Genomic DNA, 23309 nt, shown 5'->3' on the forward strand with positions numbered 1-23309 from the left:
GAAAGTAATTAAACACTGGTATGTCATATTGTCCTCAGTTTATTTTCCCACTTTTTTCCTCTGGTGTTTCCCACTGCCACTTTAAGTACCTCTAAGAAAAGATACCTGCATTTATGTAAATACAAAACATGAGTCTCTTTCTCAGAATTGAGATAACTATTGAAAGTGAGCCTGCAGGTATTCTTGCTTCGTGACACATTCTGTGTAAATGTTAGAAGTAAGTAGGCTCTTTGCTAATTATGCTATGCAAAGTGAAAATCAGCCTCACACATAAAATTTATACCAGCAGGCTACTCAATTTGCTTTGCCCAATCCTACAAATAACCTGAACTGACTTTCAAAGTTTCTTTTTCCAAGTTCTAGATTCTCTTTAATTAGTCCATCTCAGGCTATACATCCGTTGACAACTCTTTCTTCCTGTTCTCATCTGAAAAGTAGAACTGAACCTTGTATGTTTTACAGGTCTCCAAACTGTATTTTTATTATGTTGGCATGTAAATGCGGTGGAGAGACTAATTGGACCTGGAGATTATTACCCTCAGTAACTTCCCAAGATGCCAGCAGGCACAGAACGTTTTCCATTATGTTTGTCATCTGTGATTTCTGAGAACATACCATAAAAATAGTCTGCCACATATCGGAAAGAATAGATGGCAAGGAAGAAACCCTTGCTCGGGAAAGCTAGATGCTTGTTTGTGTATAAACAAAACAATAGTTTTATGTCTCCGGGCTTTTATATTGCAAGCACCAACACAGTATTTGAATGCCATCCATGCAGAAGTAATAAAAGAACAGCAAACTCCAGCAGAGTTTGGGAAGTCTAATTTTTCTCTCTTTCAGCATCCAAGTAGAACTGGTTGAAATTTTTCCTCTGAAATATTCTTATAATAGAAAACATGCTACCTGTAAATTCTGAATTTGCTGTTTGCTAAAGTGTAAAGCTTGCTTTAACCTAGATTGAGCCTCCTAGCTGAGAAACCCTGAAGTTAGAGGTTTCATGTCTTCTTGACAGACTGCCCGATTTATTGCTTCGGAGTTAGGCCTTCCAAACACCTCAGAAGCTGTAATTGTTGTTTATCTTGTCCTTCTGTTACTTACCCAGTTGGCCAGCTCCCCTTCTGATGGGGCTACCATGGGTAGAAAGGGTTAAAACAAGATTGTATTTCTGCTGTCTCTACATGTAGTTTCAGAAATTGCATTCTTTACTAAATCTTGAAGTCTTTTTGTTTGTGTCTTTCATAAAAGAAGAATTTGGAATTTTCTGAGAACAGAAATTCAGGGTTTGGGTAGTTCTGGTGATGTTTCTACTTCATAAGTTTCCCCTTTAATCGTTTGGTGTATTTCAGTTTGGTTATGATTGCTTTTAAGTAGAGAGTGCTAGGTGAGGACTTAAGGACTACTGTTAAGTGTGAATATGAAATGAAAAGGCTTTTAGTAAGATAAATATAGACTGGGCAGTGTTACATGAATTATCCCAGGACAAGAAGCTCTGCTGTTGGGTTCTTCATAAATTGAGGCCAAAATTTTGGCCTAATATCAACCTCTAATGCTGAATGTGAATCTGTGTGGATCTGAGGATGGTCTTGAGGGGCCCATTGTTGCTAAAATAAAGAAATATTTAATTTTTTGATGTGCAGGCTGTTTTAACCCCCAGTTATCTTCACAGATTATTACATGGCTTTGTGATGCTTTTTTAAAAGTCTTATAAAGCTGATTTCTATTTGCCATGGCTCTGTGCTCTGCAAAGTAATCTTGAGGCTCACTGGGTTAGTTCAGGGGATGCATTGGCACTTACAGTCTGCATTGCACTGTACGACATTCTGTAAACAGGTGGCTTAACCAAGTAAGTTAAACACGATTTTTTTTTTTTACTGCCATGTGTGTATCCTGAAGCCTCAGAGTTGGAACTCTGCCAGCACTTCATTTCTTTTGAATTGGAGAGATCTTTGTGGATTTTTCACTCTTCACCACTCTTTTGTGGTCTGTACCAGATATAGTGGAACTTCTGCACTTGTGTTCTGAGTTAGCTGAAGAATTCAAAGAGAATAAATGTTTCTGTAGTGGGAAGAGATTTTTAGTAACTGTTATGCATAAAGCAAATACCTGATCTTATGTAAGGTTTTTGTACTCAATTTTAGGAAAAAAGTATTTTTTTAAAAAACTTCACTCCGTAATCCATTAAAGATAATTTCTCCATCAATATTTTAAGGTAATGTCTATAAATGTAAAATAGCATCTGCAATTTAATTGTACTTTTTGCACTGCTACTGCCAAGTGACCTTAATTTGCACTTGGGAAACAGAAAATACCGAGGTTTGTTTGGGTGGGGTCTTTTTGTTTGGCTTTTTGTTGTGGTTTTTGTTTGTTTTGGTTTTTTAATGGAAAATTGCCTGGAGGCTGAGTAGAGCAATGTAAGAGGTAACGGAACGACTAATCCATGAAGGTTGGCTGTTTTGCACTTCGGTTAAATGTTTTTGGAGTTTCGTGCAAGTTCTTAAAGCAGCATAGATTGTTTAGAAATCGCTAACTTAATTGGCACTGATCTTTGCCAAATACCTTCAGGCAGTCTGGTCACTTTAGAATCTCTTTGTTCTGTTTTTTTACATACTTAGTAAATTATAGTGGTCATTACTGCAGTGCCTTTTTGGATGGGAGATGGAGAATGTGTTGTCTTATCTGTCTTCCTTTAAAAAACATTTTTATTAATAATCTTTGAATTATAAAATCACTCCAGTAATTTATGGATTTTAAATATCCAGAAATTTAAATTTTGATTGTTTTGAAAAATTGGAAATCAATATGTTCTGTGGAAGTGTACTTTAATACTTCTGCACCAGCTCTATAATACTGTCGTGGTTTAGCCTCAGACGGCAACAAAGAACCACGTGCCGCTCGCTCGCGCCTTCCTAACACAGGAAGAATCGTAAGAAAAGGCAAGACTCTTGGGTTGAGACAAAGGCAGTTTAACAGGACAGCAAAGGGAACAGGCAAACAACAACAACAACACGGATAGGGGAATATACAAATGCGATTACAGAACCGCTGCTCCCCGCCGCTTGCCGACCGGCCGACCCGGGACGCCCCAGCCCGCTTTTAAGCAGCAACTTCCTGCCCCCTCCCCCGGCAGCTCAGGGTGGGCGTGGCTCACATGGCATGGAATACCAGGGAAAATTAACCCTATCCCCACCGGAACCAGGACATTATCCACCCCTTATTCCATACCATCTATGCCATGCCCAACAGGTTCCAATGAATTGCCACCACTTTCCCCTGTTATATATATATATATATATACACACACATATAATGCCCTTAGTTTATGGGCCATCCCTTCAAAGTGTCCATTGAGTTCTTTTAATCCACGGCTTTGGGCTCCATCTGTTAGAACAGTCTCTCAGGGCAGGTGAGATGCTGGGTGGTGCTGGTCTGTTGCATGCTGTATTTTTCGGAGCTTGTGACTGGTGCACCTGGTGTGGCTCAGGCACACAGTCCGTGGGCTGAAGATGTAGATCTTGAAGAAACTGCTGGGCGCCAGCTGCTGAGATCAGTTCTTATCCCATCATCCCTGTGCCTTACTTGTAGTACAACTGATAGCAATTATAGCAATGAGGACATACGGTGACAGTGTTACTTAGCAATTAACAGCACACAATCTGATTCATTGGCTATTCTCACCCAAAATCAGATCCCCATGAGGTACACATCGGACTTCCCCATCCTGCCGCATCACCCACCAAGTGCACCCAGGTCCTTGGGCAAAAGCAATCCCACGGATGGGTTTGCCTTTGCCTGAGGCAGGACTAACCCAGACCGTCTTCCCTAGCATATTCTTCATGTGCACTACGGGGACTTTATCCCCTTGTACAGTACGTGGAAGTTTTGATTGGGCAGGGCCAGCCCGATTGTTAGATCCCCTGGTGTTAACTAGCCAGGTAGCTTTTGCTAAATGTGTATCCCAGTGTTTTAAAGTCCCACCACCCATTGCTCTCAGTGTAGTTTTTAACAGTCCATTGTATCGTTCTATCTTCCCAGAGGCTGGTGCGTGATAGGGGATGTGATACACCCACTCGATATCATGCTCTTTGGCCCAGGTGTCTATGAGGCTGTTTCGGAAATGAGTCCCGTTGTCCGACTCAGTTCTCTCTGGGGTACCATGTCGCCACAGGACTAGCTTTTCAAGGCCCAGGATAGTGTTCCGGGCAGTGGCATGGGGCACAGGGTATGTTTCCAGCCATCCAGTGGTTGCTTCCACCATTGTGAGCACATAGCGCTTGCCTTGACGGGTTTGTGGCAGTGTGATATAATCAATCTGCCAGGCCTCCCCATATTTGTATTTCAGCTATCACCCTCCATACCAAAGAGGCTTCAAACGCTTGGCTTGCTTGATCGCAGCGCATGTCTCACATTCATGGATGACCTGTGCAATAGTGTCCATGGTCAAGTCCACCCTTCGGTCACGAGCCCATCTATATGTCGCATCTCTCCCTTGATGGCCTGAGGAGTCATGGGCCCACCGAGCTATGAATAGTTCACCCTTACGTTGCCAGTCCAGATCCACCTGAGCCACTTCAATCCTAGCGGCCCGATCCACCTGCTGGTTGTTCTGATGTTCCTCCGTGGCCCGATTCTTCGGTACATGGGCATCTACATGGCGTACTTTCACAACCAGATTCTCTATCCGGGCAGCAATATCCTTCCATAGTTCAGCAGCCCAGATGGGTTTGCCTCTGCGCTGCCAGTTGCCCTGCTTCCACTGCTGTAACCACCCCCACAGAGCATTTGTCACCATCCATGAGTCAGTGTAGAGATAAAGTACTGGCCATTTTTCTCGCTCAGCAATGTCCAAAGCCAGCTGAATAGCCTTCACCTCTGCAAACTGGCTCGATTCACCCTGTCCCTCACTGGCTTCTGCAACCCGTCGTGTAGGACTCCACACAGCAGCCTTCCACTTTCGATGCTTTCCCACAATACGGCGGGACCCATCAGTGAACAGGGCATATTTCTTCTCATTTTCTGGCAGTTTATTATATGGTGGGGCCTCTTCTGCACGCGTCACCTCCTCCTCTGGTGACATTCCGAAATCCTTGCCTTCTGGCCAGTCCATGATCACTTCCAGAATTCCTGGGCGACTGGGGTTTCCCATTCGAGTTCGCTGCGTGATCAGTGCAATCCACTTACTCCATGTAGCATCGGTTGCATGATGTGTGGTGGGGACCCTTTCTTTGAACATCCAACCCAGCACCTGCAGTCGAGGTGCTAAGAGGAGCTGTGCTTCTGTACCAACTACTTCCGAAGCAGCTCGAACCCCTTCATATGCTGCCAATATCTCTTTTTCTGTTGGAGTGTAGTGGGCTTCAGATCCTCTGTATCCCCGACTCCAAAACCCTAGGGGTCGACCTCGAGTCTCCCCTGGTGCTTTCTGCCAGAGGCTCCAGGTAGGGCCGTTCTCCCCGGCTGCGGTGTAGAGCACATTTTTAACATCTTGTCCTGCCCAGACTGGCCCCAGGGCCACTGCATGGACTATTTCCTGTTTGATTTGTTCAAAAGCTTGTCGTTGCTCAGGACCCCATTTAAAATCATTCTTCTTCCGGGTTACTTGATACAGAGGGCTTGCAATTTGACTGTAATCTGGGATATGCATTCTCCAAAAACCCACAATACCTAAGAAAGCCTGTGTTTCCTTTTTACTAGTTGGTGGAGACATAGCTGCTATTTTGTTGATCACATCCATTGGAATCTGACGGCGTCCGTCTTGCCATTTTATTCCTAAAAACTGGATCTCCTGCGCAGGTCCCTTGACCTTACTTCGCTTTATAGCAAAACCAGCGTTCAGAAGGATTTGGACTATTTTACTCCCTTTCTCAAAAACTTCTTCTGCTGTGTTTCCCATTACAATGATGTCATCAATGTACTGCAGATACTCTGGAGCTTCACCCTGTTCCAGTGCAGTCTGGATCAGTCCATGGCAAATGGTGGGACTGTGTTTCCACCCCTGGGGCAGTCGATTCCAGGTGTATTGGACGCCCCTCCAAGTGAAAGCAAACTGTGGCCTGCACTCTGCTGCCAAAGGGATTGAGAAGAATGCATTCGCTATATCAATCGTGGCATACCACTTGGCTGCCTTGGACTCCAGTTCGTACTGCAGTTCTAGCATGTCCGGCACGGCAGCACTCAGCGGTGGCGTGACTTCATTCAGACCACGATAGTCTACAGTTAGCCTCCACTCTCCATTAGATTTTCGCACCGGCCATATGGGACTGTTAAAGGGGGAGCGAGTCTTGCTGATCACTCCTTGAACCTCTAGTTGACGAATCAGCTCATGGATGGGAATCGGAGAGTCTCAGTTAGTGCGATATTGCCGCTGATGCACCGTTGTGGTAGTGATCGGCACCTGTTGTTCTTTGACCCTCAACAACCCCACAACAGAAGAATCCTCCGAGAGACCAGGCAAGGCAGACAACTGTTTAACTTCCTCTGTCTCCAAAGCAGCTATGCCAAAGGCCCAGCGGTACCCTTTTGGGTCCTTAAAATACCCTCTCCTGAGGTAATCTATACCAAGGATGCATGGAGCCTCTGGGCCAGTCACAATGGGATGCTTTTGCCACTCATTCCCAGTTAGGCTTACTTCTGCCTCCAGTACAGTCAACTCTTGGGATCCCCCTGTCACCGCAGAAATACAAATGGGTTCTGCCCGTCTATAGCTTGATGGTATTAAAGTACACTGCGCACCCGTGTCCACTAGAGCCTTATACTCCTGTGGGTCTGATGTGCCAGGCCATCGAATCCACACCGTCCAATAAACCCGGTTGTCCCTTTCCTCCACCTGGCCGGAGGCAGGGCCCCCCTAATACTGATCATAGTATCCATTACTCACTTCTTGCATAAATGACTTGGAAGTTCCTTCAAGAGGATCAGAAGCAAGATCAGGCCTTCTGCTTTGTCCGGGGAACGGCCCACTGGAAACTGGGGCGGCACTTTTCCTGGAGGGATTCCCTTTTGTGGTTGTCCTTCCTTGCAACTCCTGTACCCGTGTCCGCAGGATCGAAGTAGGTCGTCCATCCCACTTCCTCATGTCCTCTCCGTGGTCCCGCAGGTAGAACCACAGGGTGCCTCGTGGTGTGTACCCTCTGTACTCTCTCTCTTGAGTGGGGAAATGCCTGCTTCTAATAGCTGAGATGCTGGCCCGTGCAGGTGGGGAGTAGAACATATTCTCTTCAAGTTGCTGGACCTTCCGCGACAGTTTCTCCACAGCTGAGACAAGGGGGGAAGAGAGACTTTCTTCATATCGCCGGAGCCGGCCAGCTACCTCATCCACCGTTGGTCCCTCTTCACCTTTCCATTCCATTACTGCCAGGGAGTTGGCATATGACGATGGTGCGCTCCGCACAAACTTCCGCCACATGGGCCTTGTGCATCGCACCTCATCAGGGTCTGTGGGTAAGTCGGCATTGTCCAAGTCATAATAAATCATCTCCCGCACGGCTAATTCTCTCAGGTACTGGATACCTCTTTCCATGGTAGTCCACTTGCTTGGCTGACATACAACATCCTCACTGAAGGGGTACCTCTCCCTCACGCCTAACAGGAGTCGTTTCCAGAGGCTGAGGGCTTGGGTCTTTTTCCCAATCGCCTTGTCAATGCCGCCTTCCCTAGACAGGGATCCCAGCTGCCTGGCCTCCCTACCCTCTAATTCCAGGCTATTGGCCCCATTATCCCAGCACCGGAGCAGCCAGGTGACAATGTGCTCACCTGAAAGTCGGCTGAAATCTTTTCGCATATCCTGCAGCTCACTCAAGGATCGAGTGATCGAGTAATTACCTCTGGTTCTGCCTCTTCCTCCTGCTCTCGTGATGGCCCTGGTTCATCATCATCTCTTACTAAGCGAACTGATTTCTTTGTGTACTTCTTCTTCTGTATGGGGGCAACTGATACCGGCACGGGTTGGTTCCCTGGTTCAGTAGCAGTGGCTGCTATGGGGGTTGGAGTAACTGCAGTGTCTACCACAGGGGTTGCAGTAGCCGCAGTGTCCGTCGCAAGGATTGCAGTAGCCGCAGTGTCCGCCGCAGGGGTTGCAGTAGCCGCAGTGTCCGTCACAGGGGTTGCAGTAGCCGCAGGGGCTGCCGCAGGGGCTGCAGCAGCCGCAGTGTCCGTCACAGGGGCCGCAGGGGCCGCAGCAGCCGCAGGGGCTGCTGGTCTGGTTTCCATCTCTTCCCCCTGAGGGTGCTGCATAATTCTCAGCAGTGCCTGGTAGATACTGGCCAGGGCCCAGCACAGCGCGGTGAGTTGTGCCTCTCTAGAATAGCCACAGCATTTTCCCTTCAAATATTCTACCACTTTATCAGGGTCCTGTAATTGTTCAGGGGTGAAGTCCCAGACCATTGGAGGTGAGTAGTTCTCTAGGTACCTGCCCATGCTCTCCCACATGCCGTGCCGCCCCTGACTATCCAGCCTCGGGGCAGATCTCCGGGTGGTAGTCTTAAATAGTTGCTTAACCCTAAACAAGACCTGGAACGTATTCAGGAGACATAGCACTAGGAACACGCTGGTTTGAGTATCCCAAGGATATTCAAAATTCTCAAAAGCTGTCATACCTGACCCGAAGGAGAAAAGGGAGGCAAAAGGGCTGGGGAAATTATTAACAAATTCTGAGAGACGGTGTCCAATGTACGGACAGGACAACAAAACCACATAAACACCCCAAAATAGCCGTCTGAACAGTGATGTTATCATATCATAAACAGATATCGCACAGGACAGCAGAATGACAATCCTCATCCCTCTTCCAGACATGGTAAACAGCATCGCAGGGAGTACATAAGCCATATAGGAATTTATGTAACACAGCCATGAGAACAAACCAAGCAACATGATGACCAGTGACTATTTACCTAATAAAATAAATGCATACAAAAAAAACCCGAAACAGTTTTTTTTTCCACGTTCTAGTTGGATTCTGTCGTTATCTCAACCCTTCGAGCCCCACGTTGGGCGCCAAAAAGGACTGTCGTGGTTTAGCCTCAGATGGCAACAAAGAACCACGTGCCGCTCGCTCGCGCCTTCCTAACACAGGAAGAATCGTAAGAAGAGGCAAGACTCTTGGGTTGGGACAGAACAGCAAAGGGAACAGGCAAACAACAACAATAACAACACGGATAGGGGAATATACAAACGCGATTACGGAACCGCTGCTCCCCGCCGCTTGCCGACCGGCCGGACCCGGGACGCCCCAGCCCGCTTTTAAGCAGCAACTTCCTGCCCCCTCCCCCGGCAGCTCAGGGTGGGCGTGGCTCACATGGCATGGAATACCAGGGAAAATTAACCCTATCCCCACCGGAACCAGGACGAATACTTAGTAGTGAGAGCTTCAATTAAATATTTGAATAGCCATGAAATTCAGAATGCTGTGATGTTGTCAGAGATAATATACGAGTGTTTCCTCTCCCTGTATAGTTTGCCCATCTAGCTGTGGCTTTGTTATACCATAAACAGATGAGCCTGCTAGGTTTCTCACAGCTGGCGTGATAACGTGTGAACTGCTAAACAACATTATTTCTTTGTCTATGCAGGAGTTCTCATAATTTCTAACAATACATAGAAATACGTTTTTGCAAGTCCTAGGACCCTATTGCATTTGAAGTATAACTTTGTGAAGTTTGAGAGTCTGGGAAGTGAAAAGTAAGCGTGTTACATGTTACAGGCAGATGAGGTGGAGAAGGGGGCTGCTGTAGGAGAGAGGGTGTCACAGTTTGATAGTGAGAAAGTGCAGCTAAAGAGGCAAAGTAAAAGCAGGGAGTGAAAGATAAGGTAGGCTGGGTAACACCAAGGCAGAGGGCCATCGTTAGGAGATGGGCTGTTTAATAAGGGAGAGTTTCAAGTGGTTAATGGTTAACTAAACACGAAGACCTGTGTGAGCTGGAAGTTGGTCAAGGGGCATGGGACGAGGAGAAAGCGAAAAAGTGCTGCAGGAGATGGTGGGAGAGAAATATCCTAATGAACGTGGATTTTGGATAACTTACTCTTTAAGCAGAAAGAGGATCTTAGTCTTAGCTCTGTGCTTTGCCATACCTGACTGGAAAATCTGAGCTTTCAAAGTTAATATGGTAACAAGTTTGTTATAAACTTTATTCTTATTTCCCTTTATGTTTGTCTAGCAAAACTAGTTTTTACCTGAACATTTCTAGGTCAGCTGTGACAATAAATGCTTTTGTGTTGTGTTTGTGTAAATAAACATGGCAGTTGTAAACATTCTTTTGATCTTTGAATCAATGTAGATTTGAAATTTTCTCTTGCCAAGCTATTCATAGCTTAAAGTGCTATTCTAGTGTAATTGCTGTCAGATAAAAATAATTCCTTGCCTCGTAAGACCTTTTTTTCCCCCCCTGCTGGTTAGCAGCTTTAATGAAAAAAGTATTTCTTTGAGTTAGGATGTTTATAAAACTGTAAAAAAACTTGTAGGAAGATAAAGTAGAAACATTTGGTGTTGTATTTGTGAGAAACCTAGTGCTGTTTAAGAGCATTAAATAGCGGAATGACTTGCATCTATAAATGGTGACTTTTGATCTTCAGTCTAAGTGTTTTGAGACTGTTAGGTATTTGGAATAACAGTGAGAACAGTGTTAAAGGTCAAACCAAATCCCAGTCTTATTCCATAACCATAACAAGCAACGGCCAGGCCATGTTCAGGGAACAGGAGTGCACAGAATGGTAACTCCTCTCCAGTGTGTGCTGACTTCGGTGTGTACAAGCTCCTGGGTGGGAGCTTCCCAGGCCATGCATGGCTTACAGATCCATTGCTGGCTGTCAAATTTCATTATCGATCTCCTATGAATTTAACTCACCTTTTTTTTTTAAAGGATTCTTTTTAAACCTTTGCCTTCCTCTAAAAACAGTTGAATATAATCATAGAAAACGAGTTGCCTTTTGAGTTTTCAGACCTGTGAGTGAGCTTCGTTTACCATCTTTTAGTCCTTGTCTGTGGAAAAAGAAAAAAAAAATTGTTTCCTGTGCGAAGGGTACATTATTCTATGTTGCTATTCTCTCCATATACTATTATTTTCACTACCATTTTCACTCCTTTTTTCTTCACTGTCCGTCTCTAGCCTCTTTAATAGGCAGTAGTTCTGTAATGGTGAGCATTATTGTTTCTCTTTTGTGCACCTTTTTCTAGTTATGTTGTATGCTATTTAAAGTAGGTGTCAACATTGCTGTTTGCGATGTTGAAGGTAACTGTCTGCTTCTACTCATTTTTGGTTATATGAGGAAGTTTGAGTTAATTTAGTTACTGTTGTGTGCTAAACTGACCTTCTGTGAAGGTTTCGACAGTTGTCTAAGGTCTTCGCAGTAAATGCCAAAACCAGTCAGTCCGTCTGCCTGGACTATCTTGAAAGATTAGTTTAATGGATCGAAAAATATTCAGGATGTCACAGAATGCTCTAAAATGTCTCCTTCCTCACTGTGTTAATAACAGTATAATCTCTGTGTATTGAAATAGGACATTCCTTCTCTAGTGGATCACCTGCAAACTCTGACCCTGGAGGGGGGAGGGAAGAGAAAGAAAAAAAAAAATAGGTGGCAAGGCAGTATATATTCTCATGACTTCAGTGTCATCTAACCTACTAGGGCAAGCAGTGCCATTTATGAAGACCATAATCTTTTTGAGCTGCCTTTCAGAATGACTTGATTAACAACTGTTGAATGGTTGTGCAGTCTCTATCCTTGGAGGTTTTCAAGGTGTGCCTGAATAGAAGAACCCTGAGCAACTTGATCTAACTTTATAGCTGAACCTGCTTTCAGCAGGAGGTTGGACTAGAGATCTACTATGGTCCCTTCTAAGCTGAATTACCCTATGATGCTGTATTTCTCTGCAACCAACAGCCTGTGTCCATATATGTTGAATAACCACTGGAGCAGAGGAGTTTACATCTGGTAATTGCTGCCAGGATCAATGTAGTTAATGTCACTTCATTGAAAAATACTCACTTTAAAAATAAATTCAATTTTCATTATTAAACAAAGGGGAAAAAATTAGCACTTTAATTGTTTGCATAATAATATAACACCTTGTGTGAATAGAAAAAAGTGTATATTTATCGCACACAACTGTAAATTTAAACACTAGATTTTTGGTTTGCATATGTGTTTGATTTCAAAAATTATTATGTAAAGAGGCCATTTGATTGGAAAATAGTAGAATATAGAGGTCAGCTCTCTTTTCCTTTCTTTTTTTTTTTGTCTGGTGCCAACCAAAATCTTAATGTACAGAACGGCTGACTTCTGAGAGTAGCTGATATTCACAAAGTTGACGGCTGATTAGGTAACTTCTCAAGTCCCTTTCCAACATTTATATTTATGGCCTTTTAAATAAATATCTGTGACATTCTTCAGTAGTTAATTGCTGGAGATTCAGAGCTTTTGTAGACTTTTCAGAAGTATTGGTCCTCTATATAATACAGCTCTTGAAAATAGTTAAGTGCTAAATGGAAACAAATATTATGTTCCTGGAAATCTATATTTAATGGCATGCATTAGTTAGGGATTGGTTTGTAAGTTTAGTGGACTTCAGATATATGCATCTTGTTATCTCTATACAGTGGCAGCTTTTATTTGTGAATAGAATAATATTGAATTGCTTCCGATTAAAGCTAGTTTTTGTTATTGGTTAAGATAAATCTTGTGAAAGGGAGTGGCCTTTTTTTTTCTTTTTCTTTCTTTTGTTTCCAGCACTCTTTTCTAAAGTATCCCAAAGTGGGTATCACTGGAGGAGTTTTGCAAGGTCTTTCTGGGTCATACCAAATGTTTCTGCAGTCATTTCTCAAAAGACAAGACATTTCTCAGAATTATTATGTTTTGTTTTAGATACTTAAATATTAAAAAAAATATGCAAGAACTTTGTTGGCTACTATGTAGGTAAAATAACATCCTTTTTATAAGATTTTTTTTTCGTCATAAATGTTGAGCAATAGAGTACAAAAGTCAGTACAGGTATTTCTAGATACTGAGTTCAGTCTGTTGTGTCAAATACTCTGTTCTGCCATTTAAGCAGACAGCTATCAATGCAGAAATATAGATGAAAAAGTATGGTAGATGTGATGTGGTTCATAGAATAAATTTGGCTTCCAGTTTTGCAGTCCATATAAGAGCAGTATACATCAAGCTTTAAAAATACATGGTTTCAAAGGATTTTAATGACAAAATAGTTGCTATTCCAAGTATTTACTTAAAAAAAATTATCCTTTGGTTTGCTACGTGGAAGCTGAAAAATCTGTTCTGTGATTTGTGCTGATTGCCACATTTGTGTTTCCAGTATACTCCATATTTTACTTAATATTGATTTTCAGGTGGTTATTACTTCATCAGTGCCATGTTGTTTATGGATGTAAAATCATGTTAATGTTTCTCAGAAACTCAGATAAGCCTGTGTGATGTTGGTAATGCCAAATGCTTCGTGTCTTAAAAATGTAGTAAGTTTATTTTGACTACGCATAAACTACACTTTGTATCTCACAGTTCTTGATATCTTGCTGTTTCATTGTGTGTGACTTTCCTGAGGTTTCCCTGTTTATCAAAGAGCAGAGACTAAGTGTCAAAACCAATAGGAGATGAGTCTGTTTCTTTAATGTTTTCAATACAGGAGTGGTAGTTGACCAGTGATGCTACTTCAAAAGTGTATGAAGGCAGGAGAACTGCATAGAGAAGGCAGTAAACCTCTCTTTCTGTTTGGTTTCAGGTGAAGATGTAGGTATCTTATTCCCTTTCATTCTTTACAGGGTTACACATCATTCTGGAATGATTGCATCTCCTCAGGATTGCGCGGCTGTATGTTAATTGAATTGGCATTGCGAGGTCGTCTTCAGCTAGAGGCTTGTGGAATGAGGCGCAAAAGCCTATTAACAAGAAAGGTAAGTGGAGGAAAATGGTCACATTTACATTTATGTCATACTCCAGGCAATACAGTAGGTGTAAATTACAATTGGTAAGCTACTTTTACCAGTAAAAGTAAACTACTTTTTTTTTTCTTTACGTGGTAATAGGGATTCTGAGTAGTGACCTAAGTTAGATATGTAGAGTTAAACATGTTTAAATGGTGAGCTGAAGTGCCTTGGAAAATCTTCTGTACTTGGTCTCTGCTCCTGTTTGTTCTCTTGCCTGTTCCTGCTGCTGTTTGGATCCTTGCACAGACAGTTGGCAGTGGCTCTGGCCAGGGCGCAGTGGCAGCAGCTACTGTTGAGAGCCAGCAGCAGCAGTTACAATCTGCTGAAGGATCTGGCTTTTGCCAGTTCATCTGGGGCTGAAAGGAATGGTTAACTGACAGCTTGCCAGATATATCCTGCAAAGCCACTGGTTTAATTCTGGTGTACACAGTATTGTGGTTTGTATGGGAAGGAAGACCCGTGTACCTTGGGCCCCTGGGGATACAAAACTGTACCTAGTTTAAGCATGTGACTGTTTTAATTTTGTTCTAGTCGCTGACCTTTAAGATGGGCAAACTTTTAAGGTCCTTTATTGAATTAGGCTGGATATTTGAGGCCTTAATTTATTACTTTTGCCGCTGGATTTTTTCCTTGGTATAAAATGTGCAGTGTCGCACTGTTTGAAGGTTTTTTTACTTCATCAGCATTAGAGGATACTTATAAAATAAGCTTATTGAACGCATGGTCAAATGTTGTCTATCCACCACAAATAAATTCTCTTTTATGGCACATTTCCCTGTCAATATTATCTTTTGCTAAATTCTTTAAAGGAAAGCTCACAAATTCCCCAACCTTCTCCCAGCTTCCTTCTCTTCTGAAAAATTGAACCTCTGTTCAGACAAACAGCACCTACTTCTTTTAGCTTCATTTAAACATATTCAGCATTGATTAGTTTGCACTTTTTTTTTTATTCCTCCAAAGCTTTTGGCTTCTTAGGCATTCAGGAATGTTCCCTAGCAGTTACTTTCATTCTATGCAAACCTTGTCAGCTCTATCTCCCTGAAATTTTAATTATGGGGGTTTTTTTAGGAAAATGGAAAAATAACCTGTGGATATCTTCAGTAAAGAGTAAAACCAAAATTATCTTGTTTTGTTTTATTAAATTTTAACATGGGATGTTGTGGGTGCGTTGGTGTGTTTATTTCTTCTTTCTCCCCCCTTTGTTTAAGGTGATCTAAAAGCTACCAGTATTAAAGGTTTTGTTCTTTCTGCTGTTGGAAAGCAATCAAGAGATTTCTTTTTGCAGGCAGGAGGGTTCTATGAAGGTAACTTTAATTTAAAACTCAAATGGTTGGTTTCCGCTTAAGTAATTTTGTGCAAATAAAATCGCTAACTGTTGATTTATGTCAGGTTTCTTCTTCCCTGCATCACCTCTCTCAATTTAGAAATCATTCTTGTGAATGACTTATGTTGTTTCATACCTTATTTGAAGTTTTGCATTAATACCAAATTTCACTCTTGTTTCTGTATTAGCTAAGTTTAAGTGTCTCAACTCTACCAAGCATCTTCCTTGTCCCCGCTTTGCAGGCATTGCTCCCCTTGCCCTCAGCTTTCGCTGTGAGTTAAATACTGTGTTTAGTGAGTGGAATGAACTGTCTAGTTGCATCCAAGGTTGTGATTCGGTCGCAATACCATTTTCTGTAGCTTCTGCTTCTCGGGCTAGCTCTTCTTCCTCTTCTCCCCAAGTCTGTCCTCATTTTTTTGTGGGAAGGTAAAACCTTCTTAGAACTCAAAGCTTTGATTTGTGAATCAAAACCCTATTTCTTCAAGCCATGGTTTAGGCTTCAGTCACTTTAGCCTGTGTTGCCACTGAGAAGGGTAGGCCCGTCTTTGTGAAGAGGCTTGTTGGAGTCCCTCTTGGGTTGTTGCTGGCATTTATGCAGCCATGTCAGGTATCGCCTCTGGCTGAAAACAAATTTACTTCTCTGATCAGTATAGTTTTTACTCAATCACTTTCTTGATGTTGTCATCAGGTGGGGCACAAGTGAGGCTGCTGGCACAAGTAGTAAGGTGATAACAAGAAGAGGGTAGAACTAGTTGTTTGGGCAGAGGTATTGATTTATAACCAGCTGACTGTGGCCTTGGTTGTACAGCTGACTTAAAAGATTGCTAGTTACGATGATTTCCACTTTAGGCCTTAAAGCAGGTGGATCTTTGCTGATAACTTTTTTTGCAGTTTCCAAGATAGAACTTCAGAATGCATCAAGATGCATTAGATCCGTGCTTGAATGGCATAGAGAGACAGATGAAACTGAGAAACTAGCAGACAAGGACTTGACGGACAGTAACAAAACTTTGAAAAGTCAATGTGACATGTTTTATGTTGCAACATCCTTGTAAATTTGGCTTGAGAGTATGTAATTATTGCATCATTTTGGAGTTCTATCTACTGGCATCAATTTAGAAAAAAATAAATGAATGTTGAGGTTTATATATAAATAAAATAATTTCTAAGACTAGTGGTTATTGAGAATAGAAAACGGCACTCTGCTGCCTTGCAGCCTCAGAAAGGAAACCAAATCATCAGAGTTCTTAGAAGAAATCCCAACAAATCCTTGGCAGATTGACTTCAGTATTTTATAACTGACAATTCTGAGTGATTCATGCATGAGTGAATTTTTTGTATTAAAACTAAATAATGAAGTTTACTTCAAAATCAACACAAGAGGTGCTTAATCTTTAGCACTGCTTAATTGCAGAGCTGTATTGTTAAGTATTCTGTATAATTGAAATTTCCTCAGCAGTTTGATACAAAGCAAATCTAGTACCTGGTAAATCGCTGAAAAATTGGAATAAAGAAAGATTTTTTGCAGTAAGGTTAAGGACCTTCATCTCTGAAGAAACGGGATCTTAGCTTCTTTCTCTACCTTAGCTTATCTATTAAAGAGAGAAAAAAAATAATTGCCCCTTGTGGATGCTTAGTTTTCTGTGATGATGCATTTCCCAAGATCCCCAACCCACTCGATTTCCCACTCTTCTTGTGCTGTTGTAATTCTGAAGAGAGTTAACCAGGAAGCATTCATTGACAAATCCTTCTTCGAGAAAGGGTGGATCCATGAAGATAGGAGAGAGGTGACTGGGCTTCCACTGTTGCCTGACTCCATGTACTGGGAAGGGGAGAGGAAGAGAAATACCATGGATGTGTGAACCAAACTGCTTTTGCTTGAGGGGAAGGATAGTCCGAAGAATCTGTGAAGTGAATATTCAGCGTAGCAGAGAAGTGAGAAGAAACGATGCTGTATGCTTGGCAGCAGAGAACAGTAAACTTGGAAACAAAATTGCTGTGCATTGTGGCTTCACCAGAGCTTATGGAGTCCTGACTGAGTTGAATGGGGAAGTCTATACTCCTTATAGCTCTTTTCTCTGAATGCCTGTATGTTTAGGCTCGTACTGTCATGGTGCATTATATTCAGGCTAGCTTCTTAAAGTTCTTTGTTGTGGTAGAAAAAAGTACCTTAATGCCAAATAAGCAAGGAAAGTTGTTTTCTAAACTATAAAAAAAAATAAAATACCTCCTAGACTTAAAAGTATTTTTTATCTCTTCAGTGAGGTTTGGGGTTTTTTTGTTGTTTTGTGGGGTTTTTGTTTGTGTGTGTTATAAAACAGGTCAAAAAGATGACTTCACATCTTACCTGTTAAAGTGAGATGGTGAGTAGTAGGTTACCAGCTGCAGCAGGCTGGAGTGATCCAGTGTAACTACAGTTACTGTGAAACTAATCATATGGGACACTTCAAAGAAACTAAAAAACTACTGTAATGTCAGTTTTAAAAAGAAGTAAACATAAATAAGTTGGGTGTTTTTAGGCTAATTATTAAAGGAATATCTGAAAGGTGGCTTTAATAGCTGCAATCTGGCAGCTTGAAAACCCAACTGGAAGTGTGCTCCTGTATAATTAAAGAACAGAAACTTCCAAAAATTCAAAATCTTGATGTAAAACTGGAAAGTATGTAATATCATTGTATGTGTTTAACAGAGGTATTGGGTGATGCTGTGGTGCAAGCTTGTAAATCAGAAAGATAAATACACATTGTTGTCTGTTTAGTTTCAAATAACAACTGTCTGGATTAAAATGTAGTTGGGTTCTTAAAACCAAATATCTGAAACTTATCGTTGGAGTGATCTCCAGATCCCAAAAAAGGAGACCTGGACAGTATCTCAGGAGACCATTTTGAACAGTCTTGATGCAGTAACAGATAATGAGGTTTCTCTGGTCCCTCCCTGGCAGATGTTTAGTCTTAAAAGTCTCCACTGACTACAGTTCAGCAGCTCCCCGAGTGTTTAATTTGCCTATTGAAGTTTTTGACAATACATCATGCATCTTCCATTGCCAGAATAAGCTGGTATCTCTTATTTTCACAAAGTAGGCACCCTAAACTATTATTTGATACCCTGTTTGTAAAAATATCTTACATGCTTTCTTTTTAGATGTGAACAAACTTTGTTCTTTTTAGCCTGGCATTGTGGACTGGTTCATTCTTGCTGATTTTATTAAAAATCTTGGTTTCTGTTCTTTATTTATACGTTCGAAATTGGAAATAGTATTCCAGCCATGACCTGTTAGGTATTCACAAAGATCTCTCCAGCAATTTTGCATTTTGTTTCATCTCACTGACTTTTACACATCTCCAGTTTGGGATCATCTTGCTAGTACGGAAGGTGTCTTACCATTGCAGCTTATTTCAGTGTCATCTAAAGATGCTGCGAAAATGCATTGTACTCCTCTATTGTTTGTAGTAAGGATTATTAGAACTACAGAACAGAACTAAACTTGGCATGTGTTTCAACGTGACACTTAAAGCTTTTCCAGGACCCCATTCCGACTACTGTGAAGCTTTATGAAACATGAGCTTTCACTTCCTTCTTCTCATGTATATGTGGAATTATATTGTTGTGTTAGTTTTTCTGTCAATTGCCTGTTATCTTTTAACCTGATAAAGTTTAAATTGTGACATTTAATTGTTATTTTCATAACTAGATTTGAAACTGTAGTAATTCTTCTTTTCCTAAGGAAAGATAGATTTTATTATTTTTACATTGTTTTTATTCAAACATATTGACTTGGCCTAGTTTAATCTATATGTTTTCATTTGGTGCTCTTGTTTTTCTAGCCAGAAAAATGCTATTTTTACATGGTTTTACATGGACAGGCTGGATCGATGGGCCGAGGACAATTATCTGAGATTCAACAAGGCCAAGTGCCGGGTCCGGCGCTTGGGTCACAACAACCCCATACAACACTACAGGCTCGGGAAAGAGTGGCTGGAGAGCTGCCCAGCAGAAAAGGACCTGGGGGTGTTGGTCGATAGCTGGCTGAACGTGAGCCAGCAGCGTGCCCAGGTGGCCAAGAAGGCCAACAGCATCCTGGCCTGTATCAGAAATAGTGTGGCCAGCAGGACTGGGGAGGTGATTATCCCCCTGTACTGGGCACTGGTGAGGCCCCACCTTGAGTACTGTGTTCAGGTTTGGGCCCCTCACTACAAGAAAGACAATGAGGTGCTGGAGCGTGTTCAGAGAAGGGCAACGGAGCTTGTGAGGAGTCTGGAGCACAAGTCTTATTAGGAGTGGCTGAGGGGGAGACCTTCTTGCTCTCTACAACTTCCTGAAAGGAGGGCGTAGCGGGGAGGTGGGTTGGTCGTCTTCTCCCAAGTAACAAGTGATAGAACAAGAGGAAGTGGCCTCAAGTTGTGCCAGGGGAGATTTAGATTGGATATTAGGACAAATGTCTTCACTTGAAAGGGTTATTAGGCATTGGAACAGGCTGCTCAGGGAAGTGGTGGAGTCGCCATCCCTGGATCACTGGAAGCATTTAAAAGATGTGTAGATGTAGTGCTGAGGGAGATTGTTTAGTAGTAACTTGGCACTGTTAGGTTAACAGTTGGACTTGATGATCTTGAAGGTCTCTTCCAACCATAACAATACCATGATTCTATATAACTACTTGTAAACAGGCAGTTAAGTTTTATGTTACTGTGAATAACTTTTTTGTTGTTCTCCTGTGTTCTCTTGAGGGAAGACACAAATAATTTTAGAAGTTATTAAATAAAAACCTTAAATTATATTGCATTTATTATTGCATGTTAAGGGGTTTATTAGTATATACATATTTCACCAATACATCTGTTTTAAGTGGTAGTGAATGGAATGTAGTGGTGCTGGTCAATGTGTTCTTCAGAGCTGTAAAAGTTACAGATGTTGTCTTGAAACTATTTTTATCCATCAATATATGGAAGAAGAAAACCAGTTTTCCTGCTTTTTCAGTTTATAATTTATTTCGCAGTTTCACATGGCCTGATTGTTTAACTGCAGTATTTTAAATAAATTGACTTGAAGCAGCAAAATAGACTGCAATCAGAGAGTAATTTAACACCGTAGTGTACTTTGTTTTGGGGAGGAAGCAAAGGACCTTGTGGGGTTAATGGATTATCTTCCTTAAAAAATTAGGTATTAAGCATGTTATTAATACTATTGTTTTAGTTAATTTAAGTTATAGATAACATAAGATTTAACACAGCTTTGTAACTAAAATCATAATCAATCTTTTTTTTGACAATTAGTTTTTTTTAAACTTGCATATTTCTAGAGATGTTCATATTTTTTTTTAAATGTCCTTGGTTTTGATAACAGATTTTTTCCAGTTTTTGTCAGTGGATGTTTGTGGTGCATGAAGTAAGTCAAAATACTGACTGCGTTTTATTCTGTCTTAGGTGATTTGCAAGTCAGATGCTCCTACAGGGGACGTTCTGCTTGATGAAGCTCTGAAACACATAAAAGAGACCCAGCCTCCTGAAACAGTACAAAATTGGATTGAACTGCTTAGTGGTAAGCCTTGGACATAATGTATTTGCTTTTTTTTCACCAATAAAGCTAATTATCTGTCATCACAAGAGATTATACTATAAGGTTTTTGGGGAGAAAGTATGCAAAAAAGTTAATTAGTCTGTCCTCTAGGGTAGTCTCTTGTTGATTGTAGCCTTTAATCAAATACAAGTAACCGTGGCTTTTGACTTAACTTCGTACAGAAAGCATCTAGATGGAAGTGTCAGAGAACATCTCAACTCTGTGGAAGAAGTGCCTTCCGCTGTCTCTGAAGTAAATCGGGACTGCACCCTGGAGATTTGACTGCCTTTCTCTGTAATTGGAACTGAGGGTTAGCGGAAGTTTGGAGCGTAGGTGTATGGATTCAGTACTGGGATCCTTTGATAAAGAAAGGAGATAGGGAGCTCATCGCTCAGATGTACGAATTGAGGATGATTTGGCCATTAATGATAAGGAAACAATAAACAGTCAGGAGTTCTGTTTTTCTTTTAAGTGGAGAAATGTCATAAATATTTTCAAATATTACATATTTCTTGTTGTTGAAAACAAAGTTTTCAAGATGAGCACTTTGCACATAGCTCTTCCTGTAAAGCTAGTGAGTCATTGCTAAAAAAAAATGAAGCGTCAATTAGATTTCATCTTTACAGTTGCTGTTAACATTTTTCATATACCTTGCCACCAGTTGTATTCTCAGGATGCATAAGTTAAACTGAAATTATAATGACCATCCTTTAACAGGTCGTGCTCTTATTGTTTTGTTGTTTTTTTTTTTTCTGTAGACAGAATTCATCACCAGGGTTTGTCTGTTTTTACAAAACACATAAAATGCAGCTTGCTTGGAGTAGATCAGAGCAGTTCTTCAGTTGTGCAAACAGTGCAGGAAAAACCCCTGCTGTTTTGGCAATAACATGTCTCTGGGGGGTGGAGGGTAATGAGACTTGAAGTTGTCTTTCTAAATGTACTTGTTACTTGTAACAACCGATGAGTAAGAGTGTCAAAAATGAGCAAAATCTCCCCACCTTTCTCCTTGAAAGAAAGGATCTTCCTTTCTCCTTGATCTCACTATGTTCCTCCCCCTTGTCCTGCACCACCTTCAGCAGTCTTCCTTGCACATCAGTTCATACTCCTGTCCTTGCCATCCCTCCCCTCTTGCTCCTTGACTGTCAGGCAGAGGGGGAACAAAGCAGCCCTTGTCAGTGGGGGGCACCGCTGCTGTGTAGCTTTGCAGTTCAGTTCTTGCTCAGCTCGCCTTTGCTTTTACAGCCTGCAAAAACAATTCATTTTTCTTGTCCCAAATCCATAACTTGTGCTGACATTTCACCTTCTCTCCCAGTGCAGTGCACATCAAGTTGGTACTGATTCAAAAAAGGTCAACTAATGAATGAACAATGTTATAGGTTTTCTTTGAGCTAAGCTAAGGTTTTCCTGACAGTGCTGAGCTTTGGCTCTGGGAAGATAGTTTTCGTCAGCACTGTGGCTAACACTTGGGTCAATCATTTTTGCTTGCATATGGTTATTAATTACTAGTTCTTGGATGGCTTTAGGGTTCTTTGGATTTTTCACAGTTTAGAGGACTTCCCTTTGAAGAAAAATACTTTGGGGTTTTTTTTTATAAACTCTTAGAATTTTGCATCAGGGCCTGATCCTGGAAAAATAGCTACTCAGTCTGTAATTACCAGTGACACGAAGAATGGTGCTTGAAGTTACAGTATACATGAGTTCAAAGCCATCATGGAAATATTTATGTGTACCTGTAAGGTGATGATTGCCAGGCTGATGTCGTTTATAAGATAGCCTCTAAGGGAAGCAAGTGTAAGGAATACAGAAGTTTGGATCAAAATGGCAGGTCTTCCTGTGGATGTAACAAACATCTGTGTTTGGACAAGCAAGTGTCTGTGTAATTGAGGAGACTGGTCACAAGGTGTCACCACAGTACTGGTTTTTGTTACTGTATAGCCACATCCACCTAACAAATGTAGAAAAATCTAGGAAATAGCCTTTGCTCTGCAAAATGCTGTAAGGAAACTACTTTTTTGTGTGTTTGTGGTAGTTTCATTCATGGTCAATCTGGGGAATCGCATTCAGTGAGGTATGGGACCTGTAGGGATTTGTGTAGTTCAGGCCTGGGTTAGTTCTCTGCCTTTTGTGATGCAGTTGGTGTCACCTTATTTGTTTACTTAACTTGGCTGTTACTTGGATACCGTGTATGTCACACTCTATCACAGTGGGAGAAAACTTAAAGTCGTCTGTGGTGTTTATCATCATCATTATTATTTATTATTATTATTGTGTTGTTATTAGTTAACCAAAGCTTTCTGATGTAGAAAAATAATTGTTACAGAAACTCTTCTATCATTTATAGAGAAACCCCATCTGTATAAGAAATACTTAATGTTGTTTCTTCCCTCACGTGTTAAAATACATAGACTCTTATATAAGGAGGGGATTTTAATACTTATGATGAATACTTAGGTAGGCTGGACCTAAAACTTTTATTTTAGCTAAACTCTTAAGCAAAGTGG

General features: G+C 41.5%; 2 protein-coding genes across 2 annotated transcripts in view; one reads left to right on the forward strand and one right to left on the reverse strand.

Moving 5' to 3' along the window:
• Positions 1-23309, reverse strand: part of TARS1 (threonyl-tRNA synthetase 1) — a 533465-nt gene that overhangs the window by 468713 nt on the left and 41443 nt on the right. The window lies entirely within an intron of this gene.
• Positions 1-23309, forward strand: part of GOLPH3 (golgi phosphoprotein 3) — a 40893-nt gene that overhangs the window by 12876 nt on the left and 4708 nt on the right. The window contains exons 2-3 of the mRNA XM_063320310.1: positions 13767-13898; positions 20676-20790. Of these exons, the coding sequence (XP_063176380.1) occupies positions 13767-13898; positions 20676-20790 (247 nt within the window). The remainder of the gene's footprint in view (positions 1-13766; positions 13899-20675; positions 20791-23309) is intronic.

Source organism: Chroicocephalus ridibundus, chromosome Z (genome assembly GCF_963924245.1).
Source record: "Chroicocephalus ridibundus chromosome Z, bChrRid1.1, whole genome shotgun sequence".
NCBI classification, from domain to species: Eukaryota; Metazoa; Chordata; class Aves; order Charadriiformes; family Laridae; genus Chroicocephalus; species Chroicocephalus ridibundus.